This window comes from Rissa tridactyla, chromosome 2 (assembly GCF_028500815.1).
Source record: "Rissa tridactyla isolate bRisTri1 chromosome 2, bRisTri1.patW.cur.20221130, whole genome shotgun sequence".
Taxonomy (NCBI): Eukaryota; Metazoa; Chordata; class Aves; order Charadriiformes; family Laridae; genus Rissa; species Rissa tridactyla.
Genome location: NC_071467.1, coordinates 151,752,697 through 151,779,508, shown reverse-complemented (window position 1 = coordinate 151,779,508; position 26,812 = coordinate 151,752,697). Strand labels below are relative to the sequence as shown.

The 26,812-nt window shown below is 41.3% G+C and overlaps 1 protein-coding gene across 16 annotated transcripts in view; it reads left to right on the top strand.

Moving 5' to 3' along the window:
* The first annotated feature begins 11,257 nt into the window (after nt 1–11,257).
* Nucleotides 11,258–26,812, top strand: part of ARHGAP12 (Rho GTPase activating protein 12) — an 82,123-nt gene continuing 66,568 nt past the window's right edge. For 13 of the 16 annotated variants that reach the window (XR_008464694.1, XM_054190070.1, XM_054190067.1 and 10 more), the window contains exons 1-3: nt 11,278–11,356; nt 12,387–12,460; nt 17,337–18,095. Coding sequence is in view for 15 of the 16 variants with exons in the window: in XM_054190070.1 (XP_054046045.1) it covers nt 17,427–18,095 (669 nt within the window). In the remaining variant the exon portion in view is untranslated. Of the gene's footprint in view, nt 11,357–12,352; nt 12,461–17,336; nt 18,096–26,812 lie in introns of those variants that run through there. The other 3 variants (XM_054190071.1, XM_054190068.1, XM_054190058.1) reach the window with 2 other exon arrangements.

Sequence of the window (26,812 nt, the reverse complement as noted above, 5' to 3'; positions counted from 1 at the left end):
CCCCCAAAGATGCCACTTGCGCTGCAGCAAGCCCCAGCTCACAGCTCAGCCACCCAATTTAAGGGACCTGACTTGAGTTCCAGGAACAGGGATGAGTTTCCCTGGCTGGTCCACTCTGGTTTTCCAGCAGATGGCAATAACCCACAATGGGTGAGCAGGAGGAGCTGGGGCAGTGGGGGCTTGTGCAGTGGCACTGCCAGTGGGGCAGGAGCCTCCCCACAGCCCTGCCAAATCCCGGCGGCAGGAAGAGAGGGGAAAAGCAGGGAAGAGAGAGCAAGCCAATGAATAATAGATTACTAAGATCTATTGAGCTAGAAAGTGCATACACAGGAGAGGGGAAGAGTGCATAATTCATCTATAATTGCTTAGGGGGGGATTTTAAATAAGGAAGAGATGGGTCACACATTCCCTTTGTTTCTTTTATAAGTTTTCCAGCAGTGGGAGTGTGTTCTTGTTCACCCTTCTGGGCCTTACAGCTCAAAGGTGACCCAGCGACAGTCCTGCCATCTGTCAGGTGATGCGGCTGGTCACACACAGGATGCCAAGGCGTGACTGAAGCATGACCTAAAAATGACTGTTAACCTGTAGCACTGCAGGCAAAAAGTGGTGAGCGTAAAGGACGCACCTTTAAAAAGACAGGGACAAAATCCTGGTACTATACTGTCGACAGCTACTTCATAGCTCCTGAAAATATGCTGAGGAATTTCTATCTTGTGATTCACAGTTAATCATCCTGCTCACTTTGCACACTGCCAAATTTATGTGAGGTTGGCTTTTGTCACAACAAATGGAAACCTCTTTAACTTCCTTGTATTTCTCTGGAATAAACAAGGGAACAGGAGAGAACAACACAGGCTGGCTAACCTAGAGTCTATACAAGATGTTTCCTTGGGAATCGAGCATGTTTGTGTCTAGAAGTGATGATTTTATGTGATAAACTTACACCCTGCATTTGTCAAGATTAAACACCTCAAAAGTCTTACTGGCGTTACAGAAAGCAACACAGATATAGACCTGTGCTGTCAGTGCAGAGGTCTGTCTGTGCCAATATCCCCTCTCTAAAAGTCTGAAAAATGAAGCTCTTCTGGAGGAATAGCAAATGAGACAACGTGCCCTGGTTTTCTGTTCATGGGGGGAGGTACAAAAGGCGGGTCTATGCTGTAAAACTCAAGCATTTATAACTGCTGTTGTTCCGCAGCTACCTGTGTAAAGCTCCTTTTGTTTTCTCATCTTGGCCCCAGTGAAAGACTTTGGCAGCAAGTATCGTGTTTTAATTTGTGTGAAAAGCTTTCTCACTTTCTACTTTGTAACTTGTCTATATCAGGGAATGTTCCCTTCTTTTTTTCTTTTCTTTTTATGAAAAAGTGCAATTAGAAACTCTTGATCTGCGTTCTCCTTATCGTGATGTTACTTTTTTGCTATCCAAAAATAAATTTTTTCAATCTCTTAAAATAAGGCATAATAAAATGAGAAAAATGGGCAATACCCACTCATAAAACATGCAGAAAAATACTGAGCTACTCATAAAAAAAGACAATTCTTCCATTTTTATGTCTCCTCTTCCAAAAAACAAATCGAAAGGGCTGAGGAAGATAATTGTTTTGGGTGGGTATGTGATTGAGATCCTAATAATAACGTAATTGAAAGAGCGATAATTGAAGACCTACATCTATTAAAAAATAGTAACTTTTTATTATTTACTCACCACTGCATCAGCAGAACTGTTTTAACTTCTGCTGGCATGGCGGCTTCTCAGCCTCCACAGCAACAACCTGTTTCATGATTATTTTGGAATTCTTGTGCGTTCAGCACCTAATGAGACACTCAGTTTGTGGCACGCATGGAGGATGTGGTCCAGATTACCAGCTCTGCCGTTAGTTCTCTATTCTGTTGAGACGAAGCTGGTGCAGGTAGGTGAGAGCATATCATTCAGTGCCAGATGGACTGGCACAGAAAACTCCAGTTTGAGAGACCTGCTCAGAAGCAACTAGCTTGTGCTTTATTTTCTGGCCAAGAGACCAGATGCCTATAAATACTGTGTTTCTTTTAATGATAACTTGTGGTTATTAATGCATGAAACAATTTCCATTAAACAAGTAAAAAGTAGGAATGGATGATATATTTCCCAGTGAATAGTAAAATGACAACAAATACGGTCTCATTCATTGAAAAACCTTCATAGATTCGATCTGGATTCATTTGAATGATGCTGCCTAGGGAGAGCAAAGGAAAAGCAATGTCACCGTATTCCCATCACGGAGCTGGGGGAGGGGGCTGCTTCTCTTTGAACATTCAGTCTCAGGCTGAAAGACGCAGGTTCAGTGTCTGCTTGAGGGGATTTAAGCCCCCTCCACCACCTCTTTCTTACTCCGTCATTGCTAACTGCCATGCCATTAAATATTCTGGGGTGCTTGCAATCCTGTTGCTGCTGTTCCACTTAGCATTAATAATTAAATCTCCACTGTCAGAGGGACTGAGCTTCAGATATCTCCCATCCTCGAGGAGTGCTCCGGGCTGGGAAGCATTCACGTCCTTTGTTGGAATGACTGGCCATCTATTTTCCACACCCCAGAACGGTGCCAGCCAGAGGGACCGAAGGTGCCCCACTTTCGAGTGACTGTCTCATGGTTAGGATGCTAATATGGAGGAGATGGTAAATATGATTTTAAATCCAGTTTCTGCTTCATTTGAAATAAACTACAAGGTCTTTGTTTTGCCATTAAAACTCTCACATTTAAATTTGTTTTGACCCAAGTCGGGGCCTGTTTTTAAATTTGTTTTCCCCCTTACGTTTTTTTTTGTCTTGGCAGGAAGCCTGAGAACTCTCCCTCCCTTTTGCAAACATAATGATAACAAAACTCTGAGCCAGCGAACACCTCTCACTTGGCTTTGGAGTTTATTCATCCCTAAGGTATAGCTATTATTTCGTAATTGGAAGGACCTTCTAGGTATTCTTTTATCAGTAGTATAATAGATACTTACAGCTCTGCTATTACTTCCTTGTGAACCTGCCTTCGTGTTAATAGCTTTTATCTTGGCTCAGCTGTTTGCAGCAGCTCTGGGGCTCCTCCCTTCCAGGACATAGTTTCATCCCGACCGAAACCAGCATCCTACACAGCGTCACTCTGTCTTTCGGGCAGGCAGGTGCTGCGCCATATTTCTTCCCACTCTGCAGGAAGAGATCATGACCTCAATTATGTCAAACAGTGGATGGAGCTTACATATTATGTACTGCTAAAGTCAAAGGAGATACAAGCCAGTGAAATAAAGACATATCTAACATATGGACATTTTAGCCAGCTGTAATTATCTCACTTCCTAATTAGAAAGTCTAGAAGCCTTGTGCACAGTGGGTTATGACTTTACCATGTCAATATTTTCACTAAAAGATTTATTCATTTTTTATTTATTAATTTTTTTATTTATTAAATTCAAACCTGACTTTTCAAATGAGGTCTGTGATTACATGAATCAATGGTCTTGATGCAAAATAAGAGATTTTGGCGATTGGCTTAATGACAGCAATACAGGTAAGAAGTTTTCACAAATGCTTTAGGGAGTGCCAGCACAGTGAACGGCTGAGCCTGGGGGAAAAGGCATTAGACAACAGCTACAGTGAAGAGGTGCAATACAGTGCCACAGCTAACGCAGTCTTTCTTTTCTCCGTTTTTTTATCACAGAGCAATTGTAAAGTCAAGCTATGATCTACCCGAAATGTTCCAGGTCATCCTTCACATCAGCTTGGGGTGTAAACTCACGTTAGTCCAGGCAAAAATACTAAAAATTTCCATTCTTTCTAATGACAAATCAATTTTGCTATTTTAAAAACATACAAATAACGAAAACCCAGCCGATCCCTTTTTATGAGTTTCTCCCATGGTTTGCTCTCTAGTGAAAACTTGAATGACTCATTTCTGGCTAGAAGCAGCTGAGACAACAGAACTAATGGCAGCATTGAATGTGTCACCTACAGTGTTATTGCTACGCCAGCCTTAGAGCAATGAAATAATTTGTACATGTTTCTTTTCCCTTTTCAATGGAAAACAATGGGGCAAACAGAAAGAGCAAGGAAAATCAGCACAGAAACTTGCAGGAAAGCAAACATAAGACAAAATGCAGACTTGGATTCCTGAAGATACCTCTACTTGAAGAAGGGGCGACAGGATTGGAAAGGGTTTGATCCCTGAACTCCAGTGACTCCTTGGGAATGGCTATGATATGCTGAAATTACAAAGAACTCTGAGCCAGCACATAGTTTCCTTCATACCAGCCCACTCAGGGACTTGAAATAACCTTTTTGTCAGAAGCAAAACATAGAACTGAAAGAAACACAGCATGTCATGGAAATGTCATAACCTTCTACCTGACTCCTTCTGCAGTATCTGTTGGCACAGAAGGTTTGTTTTCTCTTTTAGGAAACAAAATTAAATAGAGAAGAGCTGGTGCAGGGGCTATAATGGAACAGAGGAACTAGAGAAGGAAGAATAAAAGGTGGCATCTGTACTAGTAAATTAAACATGGTCACAGGCACTGGAACTTGATCATCTGTACTGTGAAATTGTTAGAACAGCCCTTCCCATGGTTTTGGTCAGAGGCTAGCTTGCCATCTCCCACACACATCCTGTGATGAGACCTTTTCCAATAGGTAGCTTAGGTGTGAACAACAGATTTTGAAGAGTAGGAGTGTTTAATACTACGGCTGTGGGCCCTCTGGGCCAGCTGGCCTCACTGTCTGAGAGATGCTTAGGCCTCTTTAACTCACCGGTGTAGGCACAGCCACAGAGAATTCAGGGACCTTCACGTCCTTCTTCCTTTGACATAAGCAACAAAGTCACATCTTTTGTCTAAATGTATTTAACACCATCTTGAAATGAGTTAGATTTTTCCTGATTCCAGTGCTCTGTCTGAAGCCATTCAAAATTTCCACCCTCCTGATGGCAAAAAGCTTTACCAAAAAAAAAAAAAGGCCAATTTGCATCCATTTTGCTTAGAGGGAAAAGTTCTGTTGGTGTTTCCTCTGATATATTTACAGAGAGGGATCAAAATCCCTCTTCATCTTTGTTATGTTCAACTAAATGCGAAATACGGAAATGGTTAGGGACGTTGTGGAAGATGGAATGCACTGCTCACATTATTTCAAATAGTGTCTTCCATGCTGAATGTTAAAAAAGAGTATATTTTACCCTTGCTACCAACAGATAGACCAATTCTTATTTATTTTATGGTTAGAAAACACCTCCTAATTTCCAACTCACATCTATTCACAGCTCCAACAGGAGACCCTGCACATAGAGTATTTCATGCAGCAGCAGCTTGCCCAGCCACACAGACAGCCCTGGCCACTAAAGCTGTGCCAGTGCTGGTAAATAAAACAGGCTAAGGCTGTCCTCTGGCCCTGGCAAACTGGCAGCATCCACCAGCTAAACTCTTCCACCCTCAAAACCAGACTGGATGCATCTAAAGTGCCTAATGGGAACAGTCTCTGGTCTGTGCTAATTCTCAAACTGCTTGAACGTGGAGAGATTCGGTTTGGCCAAAACCACGTGCCAAACCCACGCCGGGGACCGTGCTAGCAATGTCACGTGGTGGGCGGCCCCGTTTGTTTCCTGGCACAGCCATAGCCTCAGACTGTGACTTGCAAGAATGTTTACTGAGTTGAATACCACACTTAACAAATGAAATATTTTTTCTGAATCCCTGGGATCCATAGAGTCAAACCTCTTCCATCAGGATTGTTCTCTACCTCTGTTGTCTTCAAGACCATGGTGACCAAGCAACACCTTTAAGAGAAAATATCATGCTTATAGAACAAAAGATTTCAGAGAAAAACTGAAATGTAACACATGCATGTCTATTTTTCTGAGGATAGGTAGGATTAAATTAACTTCAGGCAGCTGAAAATTATAATTCTGTCACTCAATTCATTCTCATGAATTTGTTTAATTATTTTGAATATGAAAAGTTTGACATTCACCAATTCCAGTAGCAATGATTTCCATCTTTAACTACATCAACAGACTCTAGAGTGCAATTGTTCTGATCACATATGGGTGCCTACTTTAAGATGAGATGAATTATTCTCCAGACTCCTTTGACTGTAACAAATACAACTCCACGGATTCTCAAGGGAGCTTAGACATCCAGCTTTGATGTAGGTACATGCTTACAGACACCCAAAAAACTTGGGCAGGATGAGTTTCCCCCCTGACTTTTAGCTATACGTGTTAAAGCGGAGATGAATCCCACACAGTCTACCAGTTTCTGCTGTTCCTCAGAAATAGCATTCAGTATAAACTGGACAACCTCACGTAACTTCACTGTGACTGTCCACTGGGAACCGTATTGGCCCGTGAGAAGCCTGTGCGGTTGCATGGGACTAGCAACACGCAGTATGAGCTTGAACTTCCAATTTCAGAGTGCCTGGAAGGGAGCACGTTGGGCCCTTGCACTGGAGCAAATTCTGAACTTGCGCGATTTCAGGAACCAGAAACTCCCTCATGTATCTATCTTCTCTAAAACTCCCTTGTGCATCTTCTCTAAGCCTGAATTTTGTGCAGTATAATAAAATGAACTTCAATATGTATAAAACATTTAACATACAAGGCTTTATTTCATTCTTTTTGCACAGCTATGTAATATCTTTGTATTTCTTTCAGTTCTGCTTATCAGTGGTTCATAAACGCAATTCCTTCCTTTTCATTAGACAAAAAATAAGCTTAGAAATTAAAAACACTAGTGCAGGACCCTCCTTGATTCTGCAAGGTATAAATGGACATTTACGTTGTGCTTTTTAAATATCAATAGTTTTCATTATAGGTTTATCGCAGGAAAGGGATATTGTTATTTAAAGCATTAATTGTGCTTTTTGTATGCGTCTGTTAGCTCAAACCATGGCTAGATAAAGACACAACTAATTATGCAGAGTTAAGATTTCATTTAGGCAAAGGTCTTAATTCAAGGTAGCACAAAGAAATGTCCCCCTTTACCTACTGCCTGCTTTAGCGATTCTGTCAGAAAAATGATTATTCGGTACCTTTCTCCACTGTTAATTCTGTGCTGTGACTCAGAGGTATCTTTTCATGCTCACCACAGAAGTGACACGGTTTGGAATACTATGCTCAAGAGAAAAGCGATAAACAATTTAACTTTGCAGGTAACTAGTGAGGCTGGTCTTGGCAAGAGCAGAAGTAAAGGATCTGTTTGACCAAAACAAGCATTACTTTGTTCTTTGGCAACGCTTACAATCAGATAGTTGTAAAAAATTGCTCTTTACTTGCAAACTGAGACTGCTAATACAAACAATAGGCACATTTGAATTTTTGTCACAGCTTCCATTGGATGATCTCAGAGATACAAATAGTGAACAGCACAATGACCATGTGGCCAATGAACAGCACAAAGTAAAAAAGCCTGCATTGACCACAGCCCATTCTGGCTAATGTGATTTACAAAAATAACGTGCTGGCAAGATGGAAAAATCTTACAAATTCCTCCCCGATTTTTCACAGTAAAACAAATTATCTTCTCTGAAATGTGGATAAAAGTTCCTCCTTAAGGCAGAGAACATTCCTTTGTAGTGTCATGGTGAAAGAAGTTCTTCACAGAACTTCTGAGAAATCTGTGTTCCTTTTTCTATATTCTTTACTTTCTTTGTTCCCTTTTCAATTGATTTTCCTTATAGTGTACAGTTATATAAATAAAAATGGCTCATCTGTTAGTTGAGTCAGGAGATGGGGAGTAAATTGACACCTTCATGCAAAAAGCCCACGGTATCTGTGCTTTGTTAAAAAGTTTTTTTGTAGTAGTGAGAAAGAACAGAAAGGAGGAATTGAATTGATTATATGTATATGTGTAGGCGGTAAAAGTATTTTTAGATAGAGGTGAGAGGCTAGAAGCTGTCAAAAAACTGAGAGTAGGAGCAGAGTAGACAGGAGATGCCCCAGGTAATGTGCTTTATATCAGGCAAGTTGAACCATTTTATACAATACGCTTGTAAGTAGTATTTGAAGTAAAATAAAGGTGTTTTCTATTTATTTCAGAACCGTTTGCTTAGTTAAGTGCATTTATTTATCTAAAATCAGAATGGTTTCTCTAGTGCATGTCACTTCTGAGGTTCTAAGACCAAACACAGAGAACAAGTCTCTGAAAAAAGGAGTCGAAACCCAAGGAGACAGCAAAATGAGCAAGGGGGATGTTTGCCGTACCTGCCTGCTAAATGTGAGAAAGCTTTTTGTATTTGCCTTTTCAGTCATTTCCGAAAGAAAGAATCAACATAGTTCATAATGAGATTAGTCTGTTTGGTAAAGGGGGGTGGCAAACAATGAATAAACAACCCAGATTTAATACCGATCACATTTTAAGCAGCACATTTCTGTTGGTTACCTAACATCAGTCCTGGCATTATGAGTAACAGGACAGCAACGTCCAATTTCAGATAAGCAGTTCAAATTAATTAAAATATGACACGCATCTAGGATTACTGTGATTGAGGCATAAAATAAGGGACAGCTGAACTTGTAGAGATTTGAAATAGAGGACTCAGAAGAGAAAAAATAGCAAAAAAGTAAAATGGGATTTTGCCCTTCAAATTTAATAGGCTCAGACTAGTACACACATGACCCCAGTATTTCAAAACTTTGAATCTAAGGAGAGAAAGCATCCATTCTATGTCTAATTCAAACTCCAAAAATGGATTTTTCTAAGACTGGATTTTGAGAACTACAAAACTTGTTTTCTATGGAGTTGTGTTTTATGATAGATTGTAAGTATTGGGTCAACTTTTTCTCCACAATTGCAGCATTTATAATGTCACTTTCTTACGTGGCTTCTCCTGCACCTCTACACGGCTGCCTGCTTTCACAAAACTTGTGGGAGCTTAATTACCTTTGAGACAACTCCCTTTTGGCAAACATAGTTAAATTTGGCCAAAGGTTTTGAAAGTCTGGCATAACAGGACAGACAGACACAGTTCAAACACTGACTTTTCATAAGGAATCAGTTAACAAAGAGAGAGATGGATGTCTTTGTGTGTGAGTTATGATATAAAACATTCAGAATGCAATAGATACATGAATTAAGATTCCTGTAGTTTCTACCATAGCTCACATAAACTACATCAAGCAATTGCAGCTGGCAATTCTTTCAATCTGAGATTCGCGAGGTCACTACATGTACTGGATCTTTCCACCTAACATATGTATATAGCCCCATCTGAGGTGTCAGTATGACAGCCACCCTACATCTCCAGCAAAAACAAGTCACATACAGAGTAAAGGTTGCGAACTCCAGCTCTTTCTACTCCAGTGAAATGATAGAGGAATCCTTCATAGGCAGAATACGCAAGAGATGCTAAAATTGGAACTTGGGCAGGACAGTTTATTTGTAATGTGGAATCTTTCATGACTGCGCTTGGGCAGGGACTCAAAATTACATATCTTCTGGCACCTTCAGCTCTATTATGCATGTTGATATTATGCGGGACCATTGGTTGAACACTGACTCAGAGGGAAGAGTGCCTCAGACTGAATCACTAATGCCATATCCTGCAGCACTCCAGTGAAGCCTTGGCAGCAAGGAAGGATAATTACAATGTGGTTACTATGACTGATTTTTGAGATGCTTTTACGTATACCTCAGGCATGTCAGTAGCTAAAACGCAGTCAGCTTGCTCAGAAATACCCAAGGGTCCTAAGTATACTGTATTCTACCACAAAACTGGGCATACAGATACAAAAACATCCAACTGAACCCCATACCCTCAATTACTCTGTATCTTTTCCACATATGTATCATTTACAAAATAATGAGTACAAAACTACTGTCCTTTTACATGTTCCTTTTGCCTTTTAATGATAAATTATGGACATCTATATGCAAGATGTTGTTTCTCTTACAAAAGACATGCTACTCTCTAGTCTGTTTTCCCAGAGTCTGTAACTGCTGAACGAGTAGGTGTGACAGTGGTATCAGCCTTACAGCATCAATAGAATTTTAATAACGACGTTTTGTGGACAGACAGCCCAAAGTCAAATGATCCTTGGTGTCAAGGGGACATTTTCACCAGCATTCAGGCTAAGATACACAGAAGCAAAGCTTTAAGATATTTGCAGTGTTTACTACTTGTCTTGCAGATTGTCACATACCACCTGATACGGAACATCAAGGAAATACAGATATTGGAAATACCATTCAACATGAAAAATGCGTCCACATGTTCAGTTACACCTATTGATACTATTTTTATCTTTTCCTCAAATAGAGTCTTTGTTTCCCTCTTTCTCTTGCTTGCACTTCTCAGGTCCCTACCCATTGCCTTTCTTTCCCTTCAGCAAACCTGTTCTTCCCACCTTTTGAGGATTTTACTGTCTCCTTCCTTCTTCCGTGTGTTAAAATAATCAAAGAAAAAGTTTGGGCCAACATTAGTCTTGATTAGATGAACTGAGCGCAGACAGTCCACACGTCTCAGTGCCATTGTTTCAGGATGTTTGCAGATTCATGCAGATACCACTCTATCAGTTACAGGCAGTTCATGCTTTCCAGGTTATCTTTGCAACCACGAGGACAAGACACCGTTTTTTTAAAAGAGAAAGATAAGATTGCTCACAATTTGAAAATGCCGTGAAGACCACATAAATGTTCCCAAACTGGATGTTTGACAACTTTTACTAATATAATAAGAGATACCGTGCAAGTTAACTTGGAATAACCGATCAGGAGTATTTGTTATTATTTCTTTTTGGTCACACTATTTAAAAATTGTCGTTTCGTCTGTTATCAGCTATGAAAACACTCGGACAGACCCCTGGTTGCAGCGAGGCAGGGGTGTAGTTTTTGTTTTCCCTCGGTTCTTTCCATCACGGACAGAGAGGCCTGGGTGTTCCCCATCGCCAGCCGAACTACAAGCTGATCTCCGGCCGTCGCACCGCGACCATGGCGGAGACGGACGGCGGAGCGCCTGGACCAACCTGTGCGCTCACCAGCCTCAAATTAGGAGCAACATGCCTTCGGGGGCCGCCCCAGCGCTCCTCAGCGCCGGACCCGAGGGTCGCCGCCGCCGCGCTGACCGGACAGAACCAGATCGAACCAGATCGGACCGGAGCGGCGCGGCGGCAACCGGGGCGCACGGCACCCCCCGGCCACACCACACCCCCCTCCCCACCTCCGCCTGGCCCCGCCCCGCGCGCCCCGCCCCCGGCACGTGACGGGGGAGCGGTGACGCCGCCGTGCCCCGGAGCTGACACTCGGCGCGGGGCGGGCGGGCGCAGGGGCCGTGGTCGGTGGGGCGGGGAGCTGTGAGGGGGAGCAGCAGCCGCCGCCACTGGAGCGGGGCTCGGGCCCGGCCGCGCCGCCGAGGCAGGTGAGGGGCTGGCGGGGGGCAAGGAGAAGAGGGAGGGCGGGGAGGAGCGCGGCGCCGCCGGGACAATCGGGCAGGGCAGGGTGGCCCTACGGCGGGCGGAGGGCACGTCTGGGCCGGGGCCGGCTCACGGCGCCGCCCGCCCTCCTTCCCTCGCGCGGGGCGCCGCCGCGGAGCGCCTCCCGTGCCCGGCGGGCGGCGGGGGGTCTGGGCGGCGCCGCCCCGCCGTGCCCCCGTTGGCGGCGGCTTCGCTCCTCAGGCGCTGCTGGGAGCGGCGGGTTGGCGGCGGTGGGGGAGGAGGCAGCCCCGCACCTGGGCTCTGCCGGTGGGCCCGCGGGGGCGGCGCGGAGGGCGGGCAGGGCCGCCCGACCTGCCGTGTGCCAGCGCCGCTCACCTGCCGGGGCCGCGGCCAGCGGCAGACAAAGGGAGGCGGCGGGCAGCGGCGGCGGCGTGGCGGCCGTTCCCGGGCTCCCCCGATCCGGGGCCGGGGGTTGGGTGTGGGGTGTTTTGCCGCCCTTGCGTTAACTTGAGCGCGGCAGCTCCGGGCGGGTTGGCCGGGGTGCGTCGGTACGGGTTTGTGGCGGTTTTTTATTTGTAGCCTGCTGTTGGAGTCAGAACAACTTAACAAAAGCCCGCAACGAGGGGCGAGTGGGCTGGTGATGGGCTGGGGGCGCGTTGAGGCGCGGGGTGCTGCAGCGTGGCTTGAAAAGTTGTCCTGACAGTTGTTTAAAAGGCATCGCTTATCCAGTACTCTGAGTCATGGGTAATTATTAAATGGTTACTTATTATGCCTTTAATTTTTAAGGAAGTGTGAGCTCTGGGAAGCTAGCTCACTTGGGAGCAGTGCTCGATTTCTAACCTATGCTAGTAATCTCTGAGGAAACAGCAAAGGATTAAGCTTGTTTTCATAAAGCTTAGAAGTTGTCTGTGTTTTGTCTATATTTGTTGTTTGCATTTGCATCTTTGCCTCTATTTTTATACAACTTCTGCATGCTCTAGATGCTCACTTTGCAGATGGTGGTGGTTTTTTCAGGCACCGGTGAGGAGTGCTGGTTGTCTGCATGAAAATACCAGCTGAGGAGTGAGTTGTGCCCCTTGGGAAGAAAGGTATGAATAGGGCTGAATTCTGACAAGGTTGTTGTGTGGGACCTGTCTCACGAGCAGTGGTCGCGCAGTATGGCTTTAACCCCTGAGGAAACTGCCCTCGGAGAAGCAGAATCATAGAATCTAGTGAGCTATAGCCAGGGTATCTCATCTGTCATGAACTGGTAAGAATTTATCCCAATTTAGCTTCAGTAATTGAGTTTATTTCTGTATCGGCACTGCAGAAGGGTTCATTTCAGTAGCGGGTGAAGTTCAGTGCTGAAAATGGAAAAAGATTACACAAGTCAACTGCTGCTGCTTTGTAGGACACTGTGAACAAGGTCACACAAAGATTTTTTTAAGGTGATTGGTTAATATCCTTGGTGGCATTTTTAATAACTTATCATCTCTTTGTATTATAAAGTAAGTAACAATTCCATAACCATGGTAAGGTTTTTTTTACAAGAGGAAAATAAATAGTAAAGTCTTTTTAGTATATCTTGCATTTCAGTTGCCTGATTCTAGAAGATGAGAAGGAAATATTCTGTGCTTGATAATTTCAAAAGAGAGGTATGAAACACCTACAGTGTACCTTCTGATTTTCATTCTTTTTTTGGCCTTTAGTTCTAGGATAATGCTGAAGTTAGGGGTGATCATACCTAATATATATGATCATATTATATACACATCGTATATGATTATACCATATAGACATGCCTCTGTGTATTGGGACCGTGCTTCTTTTAAAACCGTTTGCATGTGCCTCAGGATCAGTGTAGTGAGCAGTTAAGATTGGGTGCCATAAGGAGGTGGCTGCGTTGCTGTAGGGCTGAAGTTGCCCTAGGAAAGACATACCTAAAGCTCTCTAAACCCAGCCTGTCTGAGGGTGGCTGAAGCTGTCACTGCAGTTACTTGGGTCTGAAAAGGTCCCGATTTCTGTGGATGCACATGAAATCCAGCCAGAGGCAGGTGTGTGCATGCAAACTCCCTGATGCTGCGTTTGCATCCCCCGCCGCCGTGTGGAGGGGCTGTGGAGGGACGCGGGGGGCACCGGAGCGGGCCGTGCCCCCCCGGGGCAGGAGCGGGGGCACCGGAGCGGGCCGTGCCCCCCCGGGGAGAGGAGGAGCGGAGCGGGCCGTGCCGCCCGGGGCAGGGGCGCGGCGGGGAGCGGAGAGCCGGGGCGGGGAGAGGGAAGGGAGGAGCTAACCTCTGCAAACACGGAGGGTTGCCAGCCTTACTCAGCCTTGGCTGAGTCAGAGGTGGGAACGGTTCCCATCGGAAGTCGGAGCCCGAAAGGATGGGTACCGAGAGGACGATCCCTCCAGCGCGGCGGGATGCGGGGGTCGCTGCCTCAGGGCCGTGTGTGCGGACACAAATGTCCTCTCTCTTCGGGGCTGCAGGAAGGCTCTGTGAAAGGGTGGAATGTATTTCCACGCGGGGATGTGTCCCACCTTAAGTTAGTTACCCTGTAGCATTCGGATTTCACTTTACCAGAAGAAAAGTGTGGCCCGAGTCTGTTTCTTGGTATTCATGAATAAGTTTTCTTAGGTCTTTGTTGTCAGTGGGGCCAGTCACTGTATTAATCTTTTAATGAGGCATTGAGGCTTTATTTAGGGTATTAAAGCTTGCAGGTGTCTTCTGTGGAAGTAAATAATTTTTCATGCTTATCATCCTCTAATCAGGGTTCTTCAACCTTCTTTACCAAAGTGGGTGCCACCCAGCATTAATGCTAAAGGAAAAAAAAATAAAATACAGTGAGATTACAAGGTCTGACCTGCCATATCGCTTCAGTTGTTGACTAGTAGCACAATGAAGTCAGTAGTCCCAAATGTCGATACTGTGCATTCACATCTGAATTATTCTAAGCCCCTTAGAGCAGAGGTTTGGCCAAGGCTTCCATGGCTCTTTAACCTGAGTTCTATGAGGCAGATACATGGACCCTTGAAAGGCCATTACAATTAGCTGTCACCTGGGCTGCGCATAGGGTACAGGCAGTCTACCTTCTGTGGCACAATATCTGTGTTAAAAAAAAAATGCTAACAAAATAAAACTTAATGCACTTGGATCTGTGAAATCAAGGCCATGGTAGTTGTTTGCAGACCTACAGGATTGATGTTGATATTTGTTAAACTTACTGAGAAAGATTTCCGACCTATACCATAGGTATCTCTTGTTTCTCTCTGTTGAGGTGGAGAACTAGAACCTTGCTTGATCGTGATGATGTGATCTGTTTCTAAAACTGTTTTAGTGTTCTGACCAAACACAGAACAAAGCCAGTCTCTCTTTGATCGTGTGTTCAACATTACCAAATGTTCACTATTGACTTGATAATTTTGCAGCTTGGATGAAAGAACAAAAAAATTGTGCTGCTTATTTTTGTTTTTTCCTTTTTTTGGAAGGGGATGAGGCTGCAAAACTGACTTCAAAAGTGAATAGAGCTATTTTTGTAGCTACTGCATTTTATTTAACTTGTATTTCTGAAAATTCTGCTTTTTAAGCATAAAATACAAGTTATTGAGCATATCTGTCTTGGAAAAAATGTTAAGCATGCAATCTCATTAAATAGTTACAAGGAATTGGCAAAAGAGAAATGAAAAACCCAAGCTTTTAAACACTTGGTAGCCCTGTGGGAAACCATAGGCTTATGTTCTCTTTTTGGTTTCTGTATGGGAGAAAGAAAAACAGTGTGAATGGGTCCTCATCCTACATTTCAACTCCCAAGGTAGCAGACCTTAGAGGTAGCCTGTAACTTGGAAAGACTTGCATTTTTCTGGTGTATGACCTTGAGGCCACGGAAGGGGTTGGGAGCAGCTTTGAAAAACTGTTGGGAGGAATCAGGTTTAGTAACAAGGAAAAAATAACATTTGTGTGGCAGAGCTTCCAAAACTAGGAAGAGAATGGGAATGTCTGCAATTTGCTCATGTTTACCTTCTGCTACAGTTGCTAAACAACTGCAGAGCTGTGCTTAAAAATACCTATTTATGCAATACAGCAGGTAAGCAAGTTGTTTTGTACAGAGGCTGTAAATAGACTACAATGCTGTGAATTTCAATGTACCATTTTATGGTAGAGAGAGTAAACACCAGAATCCTAGCATTCTTTTCTACTGCTTTGTGTTCCTACTGTCAGGCTTTGTTGAATGTGGTACCAACATTCCTTCTGCCAAGTCCTCAATAAAATTGTAAGTCTGACCTTGTGATTCCATTTGGAGTCTTGTAAATGATGGTAGCTTTCAAGTTAACTGTAGGAAATGCTTCCTGGAAGTAAAATAAGATGGATTGCGGGAGAGAGAAGGACACAATTTAAAGATGAGCACTTCTGTCTTGGCATCATACTTGAGCTTTTTTGCTGCTTCTTTTTCTACAAACTTATGGGGGAAATGTGTGTTTTGTTTTTCTTTTTTCTTTTTTTTTTCAATGCTTAGACCAACTAGGAGAGATGGTGAAAGAATTTTCTTCTGTTTTTTCTGTCCTTAGTCCTGTTTAGGGTAACCAAGTTCATGCTGCATGTGTGTGCCTGCATGGAATTGCATTAGTTCCACTCTGTGTCAGGGTAAATGATGCAAATCTCATCACAAATTCTTAACTTGCTGAGCTGCAAGTTTCTACAAAATGTTTCTCATTCATGAAGCATGCATTTTTAACAAAGATTTACTTGTCAATCTTTGTAAGACTAAATGTGACAGCGTTTTACTTGAATTCTCCTACATTCTATTTGAATGATAGAGATCTTCCCCTTTACTTACATGCTTTGATTTTCAAGATTAAGAAATCATTTCATGATAGTTCACTATGTTGTGTTCAGTGTAAATTGGCAAGACTATCCACTCATGAATTGTGACATTGATGCTACATGGTTAAATAGAGAGAACTTGTAGTTCATGGGTGCGGATACAGTGGTGGTTGTCTGGATTATAAGGTGCTAAAAGTCCCTTTCAAAATTGTCATGTGTTATCCTGTCATTTATTATCCAGTTTTGGTTCATATCCTGTTTCATTATTGTTGGGGTTTTTGTTTGTGTTTTCTGTTTTAGCCCTTAAACTCATTAGATCAGTAAATACCACAAAAAGCTCTCTTAACAGCAAAGTAAATATGCAGAATTTAAACCACTGAAACCAAAGTACCTTGGAAACATTAAATACTTTTATTTAATACTACCATGGTTATAGATGAAATTCTATGTTGCAGTTATACTAGCAATTTAAAGAAATAACAAGAAAAAAAAAGATTATACCACCTGTTTTATAGACAACAGCTAGATCCAGAGGCAACATGACCCGCAGCCTCAGCCCGTGTGGGTTGTGGAGCTCCCTAGTCATCTCCTTCTTCAGCAAGGTGAAGATCAGCAGGCTGTGCAGAGTGCGTACTGCACAGGGGTTAAGGATTGCCAGCCCACGCTGAACCTGGTGACAGGAGTGTAGCATCGGAAGAAGATTTAAGGGCTTTCATAAGGATTTTTGAGCACTCTGAAGGAACTATTGAACTGAAACAGGAATCAAAATAAGCAAATAATAATCTTTGCCTTCTCAATACTTCAGTTAAAACCAGCGTAGTAACACGTGAAGCAATTAAGCCTATGTGTAAGCAAGAGATTGACTCTGACTAGTTCCCCCCACCAAGCCCCTGGTGATCAACATTATTTAGTAAAGAAACGACAGGCTTAATGAGCAACTTGATAGCAGGAGGCTTGTGTGAATAGGAGAGTTAAATTGGTGACTAAGTTGTTCTACTGACTTTCTGACTGAGAAATGTATCTGAACATCTTGCATTTTTCCATCAATTTATTAGTCTGAGATTGACATAATTGAACAGGCAGGGTTATTTTTGAAATTATTTTCCTCTGAAGTGCTCTTGGACAATTACTATATTACATATAGATTTTTTTTTTTTTTTTCTTGCAGCTCTTACAGATTATTAACAGGAAAATAACACTTCTGAAACAGAATGTGGCTTACCTTTTGCCTGAAAAGGTGAAATATTTTCAAATAGAAATGGCTGATAAAGGTGGGAAGATCCTTCCAGGACAATTGTACATTGAAGTGGAGTACGACTATGAGTATGAGGCCAAGGACAAGAAAATTGTGATTAAGCAAGGGGAGAAATACATCTTAGTGAAAAAGACTAATGATGATTGGTGGCAAGTCAAAAGAGATGAAAATTCCAAACCCTTTTATGTGCCAGCACAGTATGTGAAGGAAATACCACGAAAAGCGCTGATGCCACCTGTTAAGCAAGCAAGCGTGCTGCCAAATAACACTTTAAAGTTGACACATGGATTACAGAGATCAACTGAAAATGTGAATAAGTCACCAGAGCTTTCTAGTTTTGGAAAATCTTCTCCAATTCAAGTGTCTTGCTTAGTTCGAGATGCCAATCAAAATCTGGGACCGAACAATAGCCCTGGTCAAACTCTTGGTTTGAGCCTGGACCTTACCCAAAACAACGGAAAACTTAACAATGAGTTGCAATCTCCCAAGGTTTCCAATCAGTATCGAACCGTCTCCATGGGTCATTTCCCATGTCCAGAGTTCTTGGAAATAGAGAAGACGAGCTTTTTGCATGAACAATCATGTGATTCAGCAGGAGAAGGCTCAGAAAAAATTCACCAAGATTCAGAGTCTGGAGATGAACTCAGTAGTAGCTCCACAGAACAAGTGCAGGTAAAGTAAAAAAATGGTCCTTATAGATTTGAGCGTGGGGTTTGTTTTTTTTTTTTTCTTTCGTTTCCTTATTGCCATAATTGCTTTGTAGTGTTTTGAGTTTTATTCCTGATAAATTCAGATTGTTTAAGTAAAAATGTTTTGTCTCAGCATGAACTGGTTATTGAAGTCCAAACAGTTGATCTGTATAGCTCTGTTCCTTGCAGAAATACTATGCTTTGGGGATTAATTCCATTTACGTTATCCTGTGATTGAATGTTACAGCAATGCTTTTGTTCTTTCTTTATTAAGATTCTTTTGAGATGACACTGAATTCAGTTTATATTTTCTTCTAGAGGAAGGGAGCCTACTGCAGTAACTCCTCACTTCTTGGCTTGTTGAAATAATAGTGCTAGTTACTTAGTTACTGTCAGCTTTTCCTAAATGTGCATATAGATAGCGTAAGAGCTGTAAATTGATGTATTAGTGGGTTTAATAGTTTAAAAATGGGACACTAAAGATTTGTGTGGAGTTTAATTTCTGGTTTGATTATTTTATTTGTAGACTTTTGTTGTAATGAGTCAGCCTTGCCAATTCTGCTTCTCACAACTTTACTCTGGATTAAAACTCAAAACATGTGAATTTGTTAATTAGTATGGAAGAATCTCAGGAATGATATACTCCCACTTCAGGCTAAAACTGAGCGTTGATGGCCTTTTTTCCTTAGTAAAGTGGTTTCTCTCACTTTTTAATTTTTTTTTTTTTCCTTTTAATATGTCCTCCCCCACTCCCAGCAAAAGATTAGCACTCTGACTTAGGTAATTGGGTCACTTCTGGTACGGGTAGCCGAGTTAATTAATCTTTTGTAATTCCAGGTTTGTTCTTGAACCAATGATGTATGTGTACATACACACTTATGTATGTGTGTATATAGATAATTCCCCCACCTCACACCCCCATCTTTCTGCAGGGACATGTTAAACTATTTTAAAATTCTAAGGTTAAAAGCTCCCTAGTCTTGAACTTTTTTAGGTTGTAATGTGAAACTGTTGCTTGGGTACAAAGTGATCATTATAGTAAATCCCACTTGCCAGCATGTATTCAGAGTACCGAAGGAACTCACTCAAGTGTAGTATTCAGATAGAAGTAGATGCTAACTTTAGAAATAAAAATCTTATCAAGGAGAGCTGTGAATCAGTACTTTGCTAATAAGACACAATTAAGACAAAGCTGCTTAGTTAATGAGTGAGTGTGGAAAGATCTTAAAGACACAAGATTGATTGCGTGGTTTATGTAGTCTTGAACTGTATGAGCTCATATATGTATTAATTGAAATACTCAGAATCAGTAGTTTTTCAACATCGTACTCTATTCTTGGCCTCATTCTTGAAATTCAGAGTTTCTCTAGTTATGGGACTTCATGCCTCCAATATTTGTATCTTTTATGACAATTCTATTTTAACACACACCTTCCCCCCCCCCCCCCCCCCCGAAATAATAAGGAATAAATGGGATTACTAAATTTAATATTTTTTTAAGTAATTTCTTGCTTATACAATGTGAAGATTGATTGGTTTTCTTGCACTTTCATTACAGTAGTGTCCTAGCTCACTGAACTTGATATGAGTCACGATAAAATAATTATTGGATACTTATTTTAGAAGCATGTGTAGCAGCCCACCTACTCCCATAATAATTATTGCCAAAAAAAATATGAAAATGCTAAGGAATGTTTAGAAAGTATATCCTACTTTAAATAGTTTACCACACTGAAGTTTATATTGTATGTTAAGACAGTTCCTTCTACTGCGCTGACTACAGTTTGATGCACTCCTTGTCTAAAGTGGATGAAATTAATGTTACATGGGTGTCTCTTGTCAAACAGTAAGAAAAACATGGCCTGATGCTCAGTTTCCACTGGACTTTGTGACTGTCGATGCAGTGACACTTTTCACCTTTTTCCCTACTGTGTCCCTAAATACACTTGACTCAACTCTACAACCTATTTATAAGTTTGGATTTGAGTGGGGCAGCTATGCATGTATTTGTAGGCTTTGCTGGGTTGTAGAAGGTTGGAAGATGGGAGTTTTCACACTGCTTTAAAAACTACAAATCCTCAAAATGCTACATTTCGACTGTGGAAAAAGGATGGCAGTTTCTGACTGGTGTTACTGAAGAACTTACCATTATTGCAGTCTTGGGCGACAAGAGTGCGTGTGCTCACTGTGCCTTGCAGTTGTCTTATTTTAAAACTGTGAAGTAACTTAATCTTCTTGTGGGCAAACACAGGCTCTTTAAATACAATGAAAATATTTGACATTTAGTAGCCATGGGGATTAAAGCAGTAGCAGCACTGATGTCACCGTTAGCTCAGTCTAGATGTTCAGAGTGCCAGCCTTCTCACTGGAACAGCCCCGCGTTTTTTTTAGAATTCTTTCAATAATGAGCATTGTTCGGTAGAAATCAGCTGTGCAGAAATTAATGGCTCAGAAAGCTGTTTTTATTGCTCTTAGTCTGTAGTGAGAACATCAAGTTCCCAGCTTTCACGCAGAAACAGGATTTCAGTTCACAAGAATGACTGTGGTTCTCCCTCCCCTGCCTACTGTGGAGTTCAGTTTTTATGCAGTCTGCATTATAATAAACTCTAAGCTACAGGTGTTTTCTCCTCAATTTGTAATATTAGAAGCAAGAAGGATCCTAATACTTTTGTGTAGGTGATTTTTTTTGGGGGGGACTGAGGTCATAGTATTCGGCCCTAGCCCAACCTTCAGTGTGTTTTCAGTATCCTGAATACAAATGTATGAGATGCAGAGGAATGCTTCTATTATGAGATTCTTCTAAGAGGTGGTTACATTATTCTTTGAAGATTATCCTCCTCCTTTCCAGTAATGAAGTGCAGGTTCTGCAGCTGTACAGTCTCCAGCTCATAGGCTTGCTGGCTGTGGAAATACTGGAAGATCCAGAGTCTCCGAAGTACTGCGTAAAGGAAGGATTTTTTAGGAGCTGAAATATTATATGAAGTGGAGGATGGAGAGGTGACAGTGGGAGGAAGAATTTGCTAATGAGGACGTAAGCAAATGATCTGGTCAAGAGAAAGATGTGGACTGGGTAATGAATGTTCTTGACATTTTATGCAAAGAAATTCCAACTATTGTGTGCAACTCTGGTGCATAAGGCATTGTAAGAATCAGATGTTAGTTTATGGACTTGAGTTGTAGGAAGGCTGGAGGTAATTTGAGGAAGAAGAATTTGAGAGGAAACAAGCCAACTTAACCAGATTTAAATCTCTGGAGGAGATGGTAACTGCAAGTAGAATTGGAATTGAATGAAATGGTTCAGGAGCGCACAGCTGGGCATAAGAATCGCTGACATGGAGGTGCTTGAAACCATGAGAATCAATGAAATTCAATAAAATTTTAGGAAAATGGTGTCAGGTGTGATGTCCTGATCCCACAGGAAGGGCAGAAGATATTCCTCAGAGAGGCCAGGGATGGGGGGAAAAGGAAAATTTTGAAAGAATTCTGTAGCAGAACACAGATGATACTTGAAAGAAGCAGAAGGGAGGTGCCAGCAGTATGCAGTGAGAGCCCCAAGTAATTGTTTCGAAGAAAAAAAGTTTACATGTTTAGGCATGCCTAAACAGGAAAGAAAAGTTGAAATGAAAGTGGAAGACATTAAAAGTGGTCTTGAAAAGGAGCTTTGGGCAGTGCTTGCAGGTAAAATCTACTAATGAGTTTTGAGAGAGAAGGCGTGCAGACAGGGGAAGAGTTGGGTAAGTTCAGAGATCAAGAATGAGTCGGTGTTATCTTTATAAGGATGATACTTTGGAATAAAATTGTTACAGACAGAAATTAAAACCTACTTTCAGCAATGCTAATGCATAACCTATGTGAAATCACTTTGTTTCTGATGAGTGTTACCTCATTTTCTATCGTAGGAGACATAGAATATATTTTAGAGTAAAATACATGCACTGTCTTAATGTTACTTTTTATGCTCATTAAAAGTTACTTTTAGCAGCAGTCTGGTTTTAATCATTATAAATATAGACAGTGACCTATTTGCAAAGATTGCTCTGTCTTTCATCCTCTTTAGTAATTGACTGTTGCATAAACTGTGAAGCACTAAAGGGGATTATCACTAGGATGGCTGTTTTGCTTTGATTAATTCTGAGCAGTAAAGATCTTGCAAAGAGACCTTTCTGTCTTACCTCTGCAATTTCTGTGGGATTGCTGTAACTTTTTGTTAATAGAGAAAGCAAGTTTTTTTTGGTTTATGTAGAAGATGTGAGAGCACCTCTTCTGGAGATCTTGGCACTCTTGACTTTGTCACTTAGTTGAAAGACTGGTGGCAAATCATTAATGTTAGACTGCTTTGTTGGTCAACCATTAAACGTCTAAAATAAATGGCTATTACTTGTTTTGTGGAGCCCAGAATTAATTTGCTTCTATTATAAGAAATTTCATGCTATTTTTTGTTTCATTCATTTGCCCAAGGAATAAATAAATAGACAGTAAGAAGGAAGCATGCTATAAACCAGAGTTGTTCTTAATGAAACTGAGCATGTTTGCAGATTCATGGTGTTATGTGTAATGTAATACTTTGAATTATATTTTAAGTACTATGTTTTTAATCTCTTAACTCCTTAAAATCAGCATTTGTTATTCCAACGATGTTAAATGCTGAAATATGCCCACTATAACGAGGTGAAGAATAACTTTAAATGGCAAGGAACTAAAAGCTTCATAATTCAAGGAATTTTGTAAAACACTAAAACAATTTTTTTTTTTTTTTTTGGTAATTCCAGTAACTGCTGCTAGAACTTTGTAACTGGCTTGAAATGCTTCCTGAGTTACATTAGTAACTCTCAATGTTGTCTGTCCCGGAACCTTTAAGGAACACTTTTCCTGGCTTTTTTTTTTTCCCTACCCAGTGGCAACAGGTCTGGATAGTTTCACTTTAGAGTGGTGGTGTTTGTGATCAGTGCTCTCTCAGTATTTTTAATATGTAACTACTGTGTAAGTCAGCTAGTGGGCAGATATCTCTTTTGGTCCAAATGAGTAATTCTGGAATTAGGTGCCCTAGAACCAGAAGGCGCTGTGTCCCACTAACACAGCCTACAGCCCCTGTGCTCCTCTGAACTTCCCTGCTGCAAATCAGATCAACCTCTTTTTTTTTTTTTTCTTCCTTAAAAAAAAAAGTATAATCTATGTGAGGCAATTGTGGAAAAATCATAGCCTGGGAGACAAGTTGGCTAGTTCCAATTCTGGTGTCTGAATGCTCAGCTGAGTAAGCTACAGATCTACTCGGTACATGCAGTTTCGTATTGTGCTTTCAGAGTTGAAACAAAGATCTAGAGCCCTGTTAAAATTCTGCAAGTGCCAAAACAGTCTTCTGATTTTCCACCTCTATTTATATTAATTTTGTGCAGCAAATGATAAAGTGGAACATCCAAGGCATCAACTCGTATTCATAAACCCGTGCCTGTAATCCTCGCAGAACTGCTTACTAGCTCAAATGAAGCTCAAGCTGCAGTGCTAAGGAATAACAGTTGTAATATGGAATTAGGTTTTCGGTTTTTCTTCTGGAAAAGTGTAATTTCTAGTGTGCGATATGGTGCCTGTTGTCTCACCTGTCTTTTCTTTTGAAGTAGTGCAAAATCCCACCCTCGTCAGGGGTGACAGCAGAATGTCTATGGATGGTGCAGTAAAGGCTTAAAAGAAAAGCTGCCCGAGGAAGAAGAGAGGGTGTTTTGTCTAAATTGGCTGGAGATACCAGGGACTTGCTTGTTCTTGGCTGGCAGTGCTTCTGTTGGTTTTAAGTTGGGAACCTCCAGACATAGAACAAACTCAATTTTTTTTGTAATAAACAAAAATGCGTTTGAGAATATTTGATCATACCTTGTTCTTGCACATAACCGAATATAAACAATTGCATTTGCTGTGTCTTTACCTAGTTACTATCTAGGCGGTTCTTTAATATTGCAGTGCTTGCCTATGGAATAAATGTGCTGTTATTTTGTGGAATTCTAAAGAAAGTATCACTTGTTTCACAGCAGTGTGACAAAACGATAGGGAACATATGACTCGGTAGAATAAAATGCAGAACACTTTTTTCTTTTTTTTTAGGCAGCTCTCTCTGGAATAGTAGACGTTTGTGCTTAAAAAAAGGAAAGTAAAATCTATGTGTATCTAGTACCCAAACAGCTGATATTTCTCTGAAATGCCTTGTCAGGTATGTTTGGTTTAAAAACGATAGAGAGAAACAGGTTTTGCCTTTACGTGGGGTTTGTTCTAATGCTAAAGGACAATATTTTTGGACAAAACAATCTTTCAGAACAGTAAGAATTGAAGATTTTCAAGGACTTTTGTGATGGTGAGTAATGGGGCAACATAGTGTTAGATTGCATTTATCAATTTTGAATTTAGTCTATCTTAATATGGCTTCTGAGTTAGTTCTTGGGAAAGATAGTACATTTTTAGTAGATTGTTTTATGAAAGTGCTAGGTTAATGCAGGGAAGCAATCAAACAAGCATAGAGAATGCCAGTAGTAGGAAACATAAAACAAAAATGCAGAACGCTTAATTCCATGGTATTTCTGTGTTTTAAATAGCGTGCAGTTGCCTTGAAAAGTGCATAATAGTGCTGAAAATAGCATAGAAGAGGTGAAAAATATGAGCAGAGATGTGGAATGGTTCTTGTGTGAGGGCTTTGTAAAAGTCTTACAAGCCAGTGGGTGCACATTTAGTACTGCATGCAGAGGGCTCCTGATTTTTAAGTTGGTATTGTAATTATCGATGCTGAAATGGCTGAGAGATTGTTGAGAAGTAAAACAACCTTAATTTTGTTTTTTTTTTTCTTTTTCAACATTTTATCTGCTTGTCTTGTCTTTTCTTTTGTAAACTATTTTGTCAGAGACTTAGAGCTTCTGTACAGTGATGCTCTGAAGACTGGCATAGTTATTTGGAGTCCATATTTCAATTAGTTCTGTGCCTGATATTCAAAATGTAATAGTTTTAATTGTTGCCTTTTTAAATAGTTTGCCTGGGGCTTCTGGATGATCTTCATATCCTCCAGTTAAACAGAACACAGGGAAGCTATTTAATTTAGACACAGTGCTGAAGAGCAGAATTTTATCTTTGTTTTCTGGTGGTACCTCACATCTGCAGTTGCTGTCTTTCTCTTGCTTTTGTGGTTTGTCATTCAGTTGCATCACTCTGCTGCTCTAGTCACCACCTGGCTCTACAAATATTTATTTCCAGTACAGCACTGGGATGGAGTGGTGCTGGCTTAAGTAGTCTTGTGATCAAGTATGTCAATAGCCCATATATACTCCTTTATTGCAATTTGAATAATCATAAATCATCTACTGTGAAGTCTGCAAATCTGATGGATTGGAGGACACACCTGCCTTTTTAGTGTCGCTGATGTGATGCGACTTCTGCAACAAATGTGCTAATGTAGAGAAATACGCTAATAAAATATTATGTTTGATAAAAACAAAAATACTGTTAACTAACTTTCTGTATTCTCAGCTGGTTGTTCAATGTATCTAATAGTGTTGTATACACATTTCTGTTCTAGACAGCTTGATAGATTGCCAGGATATTGTTTAGAAATGATTCATGATAAAAGAGAAACTTCATACTGTGTTGCACATAACCATTGTTTGTTCCTTAAGTATTTAGAAGAACCTTTATCCTGTGGTAAAGTGTTGTAACACAAAATACGAAGTTCTTGAGTGACTTTGATGTGACTGCTTTTCCTGTTGAAACTGAACAAAGGTGCTTTCCCTGCTGCCAATGCTCTATCAGCATCTGGCACTATACATTTCCTGGTTATCTGCATCCATTTCAAAGAGGTAATAGATGGCTGTCATGCATAACTGCATTGCGCTTTAGACGCAGGGGACTATATATGTGTGTATGTATGTACATATATTTTCTATAGAAAGATACAAAAAAATCAGGGGCCACTGTTCTGTTTCTTGATAGCACTTTGATCTTGTTTTGCACCTCATATAATGTAACTACCAACTTTAAACTCCTTCACAAAAACTTCATGAGATGTACTCATCAGTATTTTTTTTTTTTAAATCCTCCAAATAAGCCAATTTGTCCTGCCTGTGACTTTGTAATTATCCTCCCTCCCAGCTGCTGCACTCTAATTTTTAATGGCATCTTCATGCTACCCTCAGGCCCTGTACTTTTCGTACCATAACCTGTGTTACTCCTTATGTCTCACGCCCACAAGCTATGCCAGAGGACTTCATCGCTTCCTCCCAGGCGTGCTTTTCACAGCCTTGCTTTAGGGGGGGAACTGGAGCCTGAGCTCCCTGGAGAAGAGGCAGTGTGGCCTTGCTAGTGGCCCAGCTGTCACCCAGCCTGGTCCTTCCAACCCTTTGCATATCGCTCTCTTGCTCGCTGAGCTCAGCCACTCGCCCTTGTGCCCATGGCAGATCCTAATGTGTCATCCGCCGCAGCCTTGGCAGTAACACGCTACAGCCTTCAGCTTCACTTGCTTTCCTTACTCTTGCCTTTTCCAGCTTGAAGGGTTATGTTCTTCATGTGACTGCCTGAGCAGAGAGGACATTTAGAGTGAGGGAAGTAAAACTTTAGAGAGATTTTTTTTCTTGTTATTCTTTCATGGTCTTCTCACAAGGAGAGATCTGTCTCAGTTCCTTCTCTTTCCAAGTTTGAGAGCACTTGTTCCTATAGCAGATGTGGGTTGTGATACAC